This window comes from Lissotriton vulgaris, chromosome 2_1, assembly GCF_964263255.1.
Source record: "Lissotriton vulgaris chromosome 2_1, aLisVul1.2, whole genome shotgun sequence".
Lineage (NCBI taxonomy): Eukaryota > Metazoa > Chordata > Amphibia > Caudata > Salamandridae > Lissotriton > Lissotriton vulgaris.
The window spans coordinates 1,954,736,251-1,954,748,298 of record NC_141687.1 but is presented as its reverse complement, the minus strand read 5'-3'; the positions used below and the strand labels follow the sequence as shown (position 1 = coordinate 1,954,748,298).

At 43.8% G+C, this 12,048-nt stretch overlaps 1 protein-coding gene across 1 annotated transcript in view; it reads left to right on the top strand.

Moving 5' to 3' along the window:
- Positions 1-12,048, top strand: part of FANCI (FA complementation group I) — a 636,131-nt gene that overhangs the window by 200,404 nt on the left and 423,679 nt on the right. Inside the window, exons 16-17 of the mRNA XM_086958134.1 lie at positions 6,509-6,579; positions 7,945-8,059. Of these exons, the coding sequence (XP_086814260.1) occupies positions 6,509-6,579; positions 7,945-8,059 (186 nt within the window). The remainder of the gene's footprint in view (positions 1-6,508; positions 6,580-7,944; positions 8,060-12,048) is intronic.

Below are 12,048 nucleotides of genomic sequence, written 5' to 3'. Positions count from 1 at the left end.
TGTCTTGTCTGTGTTCAGCTGTAGGCAGTTGTTCTTTATCCATTCGGCGACGTTTGTCATGGATTTGTGGAAGATGGTTCTGGTGGCGGTAGTATCGTAGGTGAGTGAGAGGATGAGTTGGGTGTTGTCAACGTGGGAAATTATGTTGAGACTGTTGGCCAGCTGGGTCATATATGCCTTGAAGAGTGTGGGGCTGAAGGATGAGCCCGAGGGGACACAACATTTGATATCCTTGAGTTCACAGATGAGAGGTGGGAGATGGATCCTCTGGGTTCTTCCGGTGAGGAAGAAAGCGATCCATCTGAGTGCATCCCCATGGATGCCGATCTGGTGGAGTCTTTCAATCAGTGTGTGGTGGGATGTGGTGTCAAAGGCTGTCAAGAGGTGAACGAGGATCGAAGCTGCTATTTCTCCTCAGTCAATTTTGATTGCTGTGTAAGCCGGTTTGGGAGACGTAGAGTAGCTGGATCTGTCATAAGTTGATTGTCGTTCTTTTCCAGTACCTTCCCTGAGAATGGTAGCAGGGAGATTGGCTGGTAAAATTTGAGTTTGCTGGGGTCTGTGAAGGGGATTTTTAATAGTGGTCTGACTTTGGTGTGCTTCCGGGCATCAGGAGATGTTTTGGTGGTGATAGAGGTGTTGAGTAGAGTGGTGCGTTCCTGTCTGATCCTTCAGTTTCCGAAGTTGAAGATGTCGTACGGGCATGGGTACGTTGGAGCTCTTGAGTAGATTAATTTTTTTGGTTGAGGTGGTGTTCTGGGTGGAGAAGATGTTCAAGGTGGGCAGTGTGTGGTTTGTGTCGGTTATGGTTGTGCCTTATCTGTCGAGGAAGTCCATAGGTGTAAGTTGGGGTTAAAAATGTATGCATATGGTTATGAACTTTTCATGGAAGAAGTGGGCGAGGTTGTCGCCAAGCTCCTGTGAGGGTGTGATGTTGTTTTTGCTGGCAGCCAGGTTGGAGAATTTCTTAACAATGTTGAAACGTTCCTTGGTGTTGATGCTGGTTTTGTTGTGTGCTGCAATGGCTGTCTCCTTTGTTGCCCTCAGCAGGCAGTGGTAGAGGTTGAGGAAGTTCTTGAATTCTGCCTGGCCAGAGGTGCCCTTGCTGGTGCGCCATCTCCTCTCCAACTGTTTGCTGTCTGTTCTGAGTTCTTGGGTGTACCAGCTGGTCTTTTTAGAGGATTTCTCTGGGTGTTACTTTTGACATGGACGATGCTTTCTGAGCAATTGGTGATCCAGGTGGTGAAGTTTTTCTATCCCAGTTTGAGGTTGGGGGCGGTAGCAGGGTAGGAGGTGTTGCGGGCATTCACCCAGCTTGTCTCTGGTGGAGGGTATTGGTCCTCTTAGGGTGGATGTGCCGAAAATGCTGAAGTGAGCGATGGAGTGATTGTTTCATGTAAGGTCTATGACATGACTGTATTTGACGCGGTTACTGAAGGTGAAAATTGGGTACATTATGTGTCCTGCGGTGTGTGTGTAGGGTCATGGATGATCTAGGTCAACCCGAGGCTGCTTATACTGTCAAATAGGTGTGCTGTATATTCGTCATTGGGCTCATCAATATGGACATTTAGGTTGCTGAGGAAGATGTAGTCCTTGGAGTAGGGGCAGTTTTTATGTATGTGAGTGGGGGCTTAGCCGCCCCACCCCCCTCCACCCCCCCTCCTAGTTGTTGCCTCCTTAAATACTTTTTTAGATTAAATAAAGGCATCCTACCTGCTTCCCTAAATATTGATCCTTCAGCAAATCTTCAAGTTCTGACCCTCGCTCTGTGCGAGGGTCAGGCAGTCATAGCAGCACTGACAGGCACATGCACTTACTGCGCATGTGCGGTGTCGTAGAATGTTTAGGGCTTACTTGATCTGAGCCCTTGTTTCTGTGGCCTGCCCGAGCGTAGGGCCACTCATCCACTGTGAAGTGCACCATCATCGCTGATTGACTCCATTTGGGTGCTTCAGGCTGCAGACTGAGCTTTTCAAAACAGTGCTTCAGTCATCGTGGGTTCGCTTTTCTCAACTCGTCACAGAGTGGGGTGGATCAGCCAGCCTTCCTGACCCCACTCCGCGCTGTGACGAGTTGGGAACAGGAGGCCAGGATTGGAGGAAGCAGGGTTACGAAATGTGGGAAACTTGTGGAGCATTTAGGATGAAGAGAGAACTAACTTTGTGTAAATTCAGACACACTCAGAGCCCAGGAGTTTTAATTTTCAAGCTCTGCCTGTTCCCTGTGACGCGTTTGTCTCCTCTTGTTTGTGTCAGTTGAGTACTCTTCCATAAAAGGTTTGTACTGTAGTCATCCTTGGGATCGGATTGGGTCCAGCGTGGCCAGGTAATTGGTAGCTAGGGTGGAAGGTGACCTGTTTCTACATTTCTGCTCCGACCGAGTCATGCATTCAAAGCAGCAGCAGCTTCAGCAGCACAACGTGGATTAAAAAATGACTTCAATGGGCTGGCATATTACATTTTTCGAGTGCACTACGTCAGTCTTGCATGTGCGTGCCTTGAAAAGTTCATTGCTTTTCAGTAAAGTCAACTTTGCTACTCAGTAGGGAGCTTTTTTTGCTTTTTACCTCAGCATGCCCCCAAGTATTCACATTCCAACCCAACACGCTTTCTTTGTGTAAATCTTCAGCCGGAAACTGTAAACAGGTATACAAGAGGGACCTTTATTTATTTTCAAATATGATGTAGCAGTTGCCTAGCATACACCTGTAGGCCTGGGTTGTAATGGAATATGCTTTTAAATGTCACACAGTTTCCAGTCTCCACAAAAGTTTTTTTCAATTCAATTCAAATGATTACAGTTTAGCCTCGTAAGTATTTTATTTAAGAAACCTTGTTCTTCACATTTGTATGTTTTAATGCAGTAAATATATTGTCTGCTTTGAAGATTGTAAACATTACACATTGGTGTTGTACTGTAGAAATATAACTGTAAGATAACTCAATATATCTAAGGATGCTATGCTTGCCTACTGATTGAGTCTCACAACTAATGCTTTCAGGGGGTTGTCATTGTGCACTTGTGTGGATCCAACTGAACTGTGTGCCTTTCTCTCCCACTTCTTCATCCATCACTTTGCTAAGTGATGTGTCCCATAACAAGATCGTAGCACCTAGGTGGACCTCCAGCACAACACGGAAACACTTCCCACATAGGATCAAAACAAAATATATACACACCTTACAAGATGCAGCGTGCTACCCATGTAGGCAAGCGCTTCCAAGCCCGACATAGGTAGTAAGTGCTACACAAATATTGCAATACAATACAATCAGTGTGAGGAGGAAATTGAAGTAATAGGTAGCAACAGCAAGAGGGGGAATGTGATGGAAATACAGCAGGACACAGAGAATTAAGGAGGAATAGAGTGATATATAGAACATTTTGAAATTGATCCACACAGGGAAGGGAGACAGAAAAACAAAATAGGATTAGGTAGGGTAAATGTTCTTAAGAATACAGAAATAAATTGAAATGCAAAGAAGAGTGATGCTGCAGTAGACAAATGGTAAGCCACAGGAGGGCTCTAAGCCCTTTTATCTATACAGCAGTGTCTCACAAGTGAGAAGCATGTGTTAGCACATGCTTTTTCAGGCTCAACACTACAAAATGCTCACATGCTTGGATGGTAATAAGAGTTATGTGACCTTGAATGCCCAAGTCTATCTTCTGACAAACTATTCAAACTTCATAAAGCAACATTTTTTATAAAACCGCCTCTGTTGTTAGCCTTCCCTTGATCATGTATCCAAAAGAGAATTCGTAGGAAAAAGTCAAATGAGCAGACTTTGCATAAAAGTGTTGTTCACATGGTTGCATTTCGTTACTTCGTAACAAGCTCCACAAGCGATGATGAAATACGTAGCTTAAAGTATAACAATATTTTGAAGAGAAAAATAATTTTGAATTAAAAGTATTGGGAGAAAATATACTAAGATTTCTTCAGATTTTTGTTACTGTAGGCTCAATATACGTATTGCAAATAATATTAGTTTATTAGATGTAGATTAGATATAGGGTTGGTGATTCTTTCCTTTTTTTGTTGAAGCTTATTTTTCCCTGCATTCTCCTCTATTCCTTCCATTTGTCAGGAGCCCTCTTTTTTGTTTCTTTTGACTAGTTCAGAGATCTCAGACAGGGTTGTTAAAAGAACTACCACCGAGAAGCAGAAAAAGGGTGAGTGGGCTGCCATGGAAGCCCAGCAGCTCTCTGGAAGACCGATCCACCGTAGGTACTACAAAACTGTAAAAACTCAATGGTAATCCTTCTATTGACCTCTGAAAAAATTGAAAGGCTGAGTTGACTCACTTGGATTTGAACATCTGACCATGATGTTAAACACAGATCCCTTCAGTCAATGCATTAATCGCCTGAACTGCCAGACCCTCACAGTTTTCCCTTGTTAGATTCCGGCAGGTCAACCCTGTCAACATTTATCTGTACCAAAGGCATGTAAAAAAGGCATTTATCAGGGCAAAAGACAGGTAAAAAAGAAATGTCGAATATTGTGTATTGAATACAAATTCTTCATATTATGTTTCATTTTCAAATTCCAAAACTCTGAATAATGTTTTTTCACCACGCATGGCAAATGCTCACCCTGGGGTAATGGTGTTTGTCATGTGTGGTTGATACCTTACCCTTGTAATGAAGGCCTTAATTGTGTTGCAACTGTACTCGTGTGTGGTATTCTTTTCCAATGTGATACAGGACTTTTCTTTTTTGAAAGTCAAGCTCAGGATTGGGCATTTGTTAATTGCGCTGCTGTGTGGCCATTGAGCTCTGAGGTGCTGAGAAGCCTGTGACTGCTTGCCATCTCTACCACTTAGAATCAACTTCTGACAGGGTTGTATCTAGCCTAGTTTGTAGAGCTATATTATAAAGGACCCTGGGACAACAGAAGCAAAAGACGCGGTTGAGGCTCAGTAGCCCCTCCTTGCCCCAATGTACCCCAATATAGGCCTAAATAGCAAAATGACCTCTCACCTGCATTTGTCCTACCTTGCTCTGAATAACTGTTCTAGCACTGACCTTTTACTCAGTTATGTGCCTAATAAATGTTGATCAGTTTCCTTGAAACTAGCCTCCTTTATTATGCATTAGGATTCTTAGAAAAGTCCCCTGCACCCGTCGTACATAACCGGATTAACATACTCTGTATAAAGGTCATGGTCATTCACCCTAGGGCGATAGAACTACTTTACATAATTGCAGGTATTGATTTAGGCTCATTTGCATATTCGTACTAAGAACGCATCAATTGTGTTAGGAACCCCTAGGCTATCTTTATGGTATAAAAGAACCATACCTACACTAGATAGACTGAGGAGAAGCTTCCACACTGACACGACACTGAGTTCCCTGCCCACAGACACTCCAGCACACAGTGGTCTGACATCCCTTGCAGGGTGTCCAACTTGAGACCAAGACGGGATCCTTTGTTCTCTTCCATCAGGTAATGGGGTTGGCTCTTTCCTAGGGAGATTCTTGGCTATACACCCACATACATGGTAGGTACACTTTTATTTTTATTTTTTTAATTTTATTTTAGTAGTTTTGTATAGCGCTAGCTAGACCATAGGGTATCCGAGCGCTTCACAGCATATACAATACTGAACAGACATGTGATACAGGAGAGTGGGGGAACATAGGGGTTGGGGTGGGTGAGGACTGGCTTATGTCCACAGGTTCATCCATCCATAAACTGTAATCGAAAAGTTTATACATGGCAGGATTTCTTGAACTGTGTCAGAAGATAGGAACTGATAGTCAATAAGTTTAAACACCCAAAGATTTCTCGAACTGCATCAGAAGGAAGGATCTGGTAGTTAATCATAAGTAATCAGTAATTAAAATGATAATACACGAAAGGATTTCTTGAGCTGCGACCATGTTGTCAGTCTCGGGTATTAGTAAAGATGGAGTGTCGGTTGGGACTCTAACCAGGGTCTGTCAGCTAGACCCCCCAGATTGGGTCAGGAACACAGCCCAAACTGAGACTGAGACTATGAGCATGATTGAGTGAGTGAAATGTGCAGTACTGTTTCCAAAATCCCTGAAGGATCAAGGGTTGTCATGTTCGATAATTGCCAGAAACTATTCGCTCTTAGTTAGGTTAGGGGGCTTATGGTGGCACTGTGAGCTAGCTGGTCTGAAGGCTAACCTATCCTTTGGAGGTGTCTGGAATCAGTCTGGACACCAATCCATTTGTTTATCTAAAAGCGTAGATCCTATGTATTTTTAGAAACAACACAACAATGGCCCCCAAACGGGGTCTGACACCAATAGGATTCACATTAGTTTTTTTTATCGATCAGAAGAGATGAGATGAGAGGAATATGTATTGGGGTAGTTTACTGCTAATATTGCGTAAGCTTTATGAGCAAGGGATTGCTGTGGAACAACAAAGAACATAGTTTAAAAGGTGCACATAATATTGCAAGTTCCAGAATTGTATAGCCTCGGTTTAAAAATATTCTGTACTTTATTTTCAATTCTCTTTCAGCCCCTGCTGAAAATCAGTATGTCTATGAGGGACTCTCTGATCCTAGTTCTTAGGAAAGCTATGTTCTCCAGGTAAGCTCAGCTTTAATGTTTAAGATTTGAACAAATGTGTATTTCGGTATGTGGTAGGAAATGTAAAGGTGTTTGGCTAGCTAGGAGTTCTAGTGACATTCATTCTCATAGTTCATGCATCATGAGCTCTTTCACTTGAAATTATGTGCATATATCTGTGCCCCTTTAACTTTATTTGACTCCAGATGTCCATGGTGTTGTGTTGACAAAACAAATCATGTATTACTCTGAGTAGGTCACTGCTGAATTAATATTAATCGTCCAAACTTTCACCTACTTCACTCTGAGTGTTGCTACATCATGACCTTCCCCTTTTCTACTGCACTAATTTCACTCTGGGCTTACCACATCTGGCCCTTTTCTACTGCACTTTTTCAGTGCCAAAGGTTATGGAAGGAGGAAGGCAAAAGCGTGAAGTTATTTCTGTTTCTCTAGTCTCTCCCTTCTGTGCTCTCGTGTAGGTGGAGGGAGATGTTCTAGGTCCCCCCGCCCCACACCCTTCTGCCTCACTCCCCGAGTCCTCATACCGTTCTAAGGTTGTCAAAGATTGGAGAAGGTACCAAGACCCATGCCGGCCTTTCATTTGCGCTTCCCACCCGAGGCAGAAGGTCAGCGTAGCAGTGCCTAGAAACCAAGCAGTCTTACGTGCTCCATTCCCCAGCCCAGATGCCAGTCCCCTGCACAGTCGGCCCTGTACTTTACTGCACAGGCTAGGGCAGTGGTTCCCAAACTTTATCGACCCACGGCTCCCTTGACCCATTGCCCGTGGCTCCCCACTGTTATTTTTTTGGGAGGGTGGGGGAGATGTAAGCCCGGCCTCGGGAGTAGTTGCATTTTTCTGCCCGAAAATAAATCTGATGAAGCTGATGATGGTATTATAATTAAGGCCCCCAGTAACCCGTTTTTACTGATTTTTACAGATAAATACAGCCCGAAAATCATTTCTTTTCTTGTTTGTATTTGTTTTTAAATCTCATAAATCGGTCTCTGCCTGCCAGGAATCCCTTGGAGAACTCCTGGCAGGGGCAGGAATGGTGATCTCGGTTGTAACCGTATGACCTTTGTAAACAGGGTTTCTTTCTCTGTTTACAGTTCTACTGCAGGAGTGTTGTTTTTTTTTGTTGCCTGTTTACCCTTCGCTGAATGAGATTATTTGCATGCAAAGAGAAATTATTTAGATGTACTAAATAAAAGGTTATTCTGGTCTGTCATATATGTGTAACACAGCCTCCCCCTGAATTTGATATGTAGTGTGTCAACAGAGCCGACAGTAGTTGCATAATTTGTCATCACTTCTGTTGTATTTTTATCGCATATGTTAATTGTTATTGATGTGTGTTAACACTTGTTATTTGCCTCTTTTAGCCAGATTGATGCTCGGAAGTCTGCAGTTGCTGGATTTTTGCTTTTACTGAAGAATTTTAAAGTTCTGGGAAGTCTGTCTTCTTCACAGTGCAGCCAAGCCATTGGTGCTAGTCAGGTACGCTTACACGTCAGAACTGCTGCTGCGGTACAGCAGTTAGATCTAGGGGTATGTTGATCTTGCCCAAAAGAGCTAATCCCGTGACACTTAGCTGACGTTTCATGATTCACCAACTTCAGCTTTGCAGCGACCTTCTGTAATGCTGTAAAGAGGTTTTCTTTTTATTCCAGGTTATTTTGTTATCTGTGAGAACGAGTTGAGGTAATTGTTCTGATTAGTAAACTTTAAATTTGCCTTAATTTGAGGCCACATTTCATTACAAAGGACTTGGTTCAATTTGTCTTTAGTCCTAAACTACTCACAAAACTATTAAAAGCATCTAGTAAAATCTGGACACCATTAGCAGTTCGTGCAGTGAGGGCCGGACTGCCGTAGCGGGCACCGGGTGTTTCCCCGGTGGGCTGCTACTAAAGGGGGGGAGGAGGGGGGGGGGGTGTGAGGTCTTGGTTTTGGGCTCCTGCGGGCCGTTTTTGTTACCGAGGGCCAGCAATATCGGCCCCCTGTATCAAAATTGGCCTGAAACTGGCCCTCGAAAACTTCTGGGGCTTGCCGAGCAGTTTGCCAGGGCCGGTTTCGGTTCCCAGTCCAGCCCTGTGTGCAATGAGGACAGGATCGTCTGTATAAAGCAGCACCAGAATTTCTCTCTCATTGATCTTTGTGTGGTCTTTCCCAGCCTTTATCAGGTGCTCACCCAGAGAGTTAATATAAATTAAGAAGAGCAAAGGTGCCAAGACAGAGCCCTGTCTAAACCCAGTGATGGATGGAAAGTTCTCAGATAAATCTACGTCACTACTATACTGTACTCTGGCTGTAGTTGGATGCGGCTGCTAGGTTGGCATTGAATCTCCCCCGGAAGTCATCCGGGAGCCGTGCCTTAGCCTCCTTGCATTGGCTTCCCATCCGGGAACGTATTGTGTTCAAAACTATGTGTATGGCACAAGGAATTGCACAGGGAAAGGGACCTATATACCTACAAAATATGCTGACCATGTATCATCCTAAGCGGCTACTGAGATCCCTAGGTAGTATTCTTGTCCAGGTCCCGCGTATTTACAGAGCACGGATGGGCGGTCGCTCTTTTAGATACCTTGCCAGTAAGCAGTGAAACACACTTCCGATTGAGCTCCGTAAGGAACCATCTGAGGTGAGGTTTTGTCAGGAATTGAAGACTCACCTATTTCCCAAGTAGTTGGGTCCGATTTCCGGTAGGCCCCTTCTTGTGCTTCCAGCCGGACAGTTGTTGAAGCTCTTTTATGGTCTTTCAAGCTAGTAGCTGTGGAGAAGTGTGGCTCACGGTGTAGAGCAGGCAGACCCGGAAGCTGAGGTCAGACCCGGGACCAGGGTTCAATTCCCGACGCGGCAGGGTCTTGAGCTCAAATGTCCACGGACTCGATAATTCTCGCTTCAGTGCCTGCTCTAATCATGGGTTCTCACTCTGCAACTCTGGGCATTAAGTTTGCTTAATCTCCACAACGGCCCCCCTGCAGCGGGATGCCTGGCTTTCACCTTGGGGATGCCCTGTAGGGGCTATCTCACAGGGAAAAGCCAGGACGGGTTCCCAAGGCAAGCGCCGGGAAACCTCCGGGTAGCTGTGCGCTCAATAAATGCAATAATAATAATAATAATAATAATAATATTAATAATAATAGTATGTTCATATGGCCTACTGAGCAGGGAGATTATTGCGCTGTCAATGCCTAAGTGAAGCATTACGGACCATAACTTTGGGGGGTCTCTAACATATCAAAAGTGCATGTTAAGTCCATAAATGTGAGATGGACACATCCTTTTTTGGCCTTAGTATATATTTGGGAATAATTTAGGAAAGATTTAAAGATTGTTCAGCGGTACCCAGGCTGGGTGCGAGAACCGAACTGTAACTCTGAGAGCCCATGTGATTCTGTAGCCCAGCTTTCTAGTTTGGCCAATAGTACCCTTTCTAGGATCTTAACTGTGCTGTCTAGGAGGGATATCAGGTGATAGCAGTGAGGCTGACTCAACTCTTTTTTGAAAATATGGACAATGATAGCCTCCTGTCAGGTCTTAACCAGAGTACCTATGGTTGCACATTTTATAGCACTTGTTATTAAGGGTGCTAAGAACTGTGGAAGGGATTTAATCAGTTCCGGGGGAATTCTATCGGGGCTTTCCCAGAGGGACTGCTCTTGATGGTTAAGGTTACATCAGACACTTTTATTGAGCTGCTTAATTCCAGGGTGGCAACCCGATCGCAGTTAACTATGGTATTAGGGCTTGCACTCACAGTCTGCTCTTTTGGCCAACATTTTTAGAGAAATAGGCCACCCATCTTTGCTTGGAACAACACATTCCACTGTTGGGGGAGCCTCACCCAAGGCGTTCGAAGAATTTACTGTCTGCCAAAAAACTTGGGAGTCTTTCATCTCGCTTGCAATCCTGAGATCCTCCCAAGCCTTTTCCTTTATCTCTTTCTTTCTTTTTGTGGTTGCTTCTTTATAAATTTCCCTGGCCTTAGTCATTCCTGGCTGATCTTGTGGGCGTTTATTCAACGCAACCTTTAAAAGTCTAGGCTCTTTAGATCAGGTTCCAGCACTTCACCTTCGTTTGTGACTGGATTTTGCAGCACCTTTGGTAATCTATCTGCCATATAATTATTCAGCCTGGTAAATGCAGTTATTACTTCTGTTGACACTGCGTCTTTTTGGAGGATTTTGTCTGTTTCTGCTTGATTATCCATAAGAAGATCTCTATGTAAAGCTTCTTTATCAATTTTCCCCCATTTAATACATGATAATTTATTACCACTATATTCTATCTGTGGCTGAGGCGTTTTCCGTGTGACCTTATCTGAGGGTATCTTAAGCACCAGTATGAGCGGGTTATGATTGCCTCTACATGTACATCTTTACATGTCCATCTGCCACGGGGCTTCCAAGTCACAATGGTTGTCGTCCCACCCAATTGAGGGTAGGGCTACCGTCTCTTATTTACCGGGAAATTGTAGAATAACCCTGACATGCAAGGAGATAGCCTCTTTGCATCTGGTCATCTGTGTTTTATACTGAGAAAACTCTTGCTTTGAGAATTGTTTCAATACAAAGAAGTTTGCCAAGAGGGTGTTTTAAAAATGGTGCCCACTCAGCAGCCTGTAATGCTCTGAAGGGGGTGTTGTCACAGGGACAGTCCTCACAACACATACATCCCAGTCAGGCTGATGGGGATCTTTAAATAGGGTGGATGATTCTCTTCCTCAGTGATGGAGTTAGCCCCTTTGCCGATCTGATGACTATCCACTATGTTCTAAATGCCCCCCTGAGCATAGTCTACAAGGTATAGTAGGTAGGGCATTTGACATATCAGGTGAAATCTGGTGGTCTTCGAATATCATCAATATTTATACATGATCTTGAGTATTTAGCTATCCTCTGTGATGTTGTCATTATGCAAGAGCAAAGACAATGCTGATAACTGCATGAAAATGGACACAATAGATGGGCCCTGTCACTCTACGGCCTACTTACGCCCCACACACACATTCTTCCAGGCCCTAGGTCCCAATGCCCCGCCTCTGTTTATAATATGTAATTGTCAAGGTAAAGACAGAGGTGGAGATTTATTAGAGTTATTGAGGTTACAATAGGTAGGAAATAAAAACTAGGTGGGTATGTGAAGAGAAGACAGTACCATTTAAGGGAACATGTTTATTCTTCAACCACCATCGAACAAGTCCCGGCAGCAACTGTCTAGCCAGGAACCTTTTTGCCATAGCATTCTTCCACTTACTAGGAAACATTAACATGCCACCATACCCAACAGGTTGGTGGCCACAAACTGAGGCTTTTTGTACCTCTATGGATATCTACATGATAGAAGCACAAAGACAGATATGGAGACTAAGGCCATGATTCCAAATTATGTGGAATAGGGATAGTAATTAGTGCATTCTGTAGTTTTTGGGGTATTTTAATCACACTTTATTGTGTTTTATTACATAACACAGTACAGCT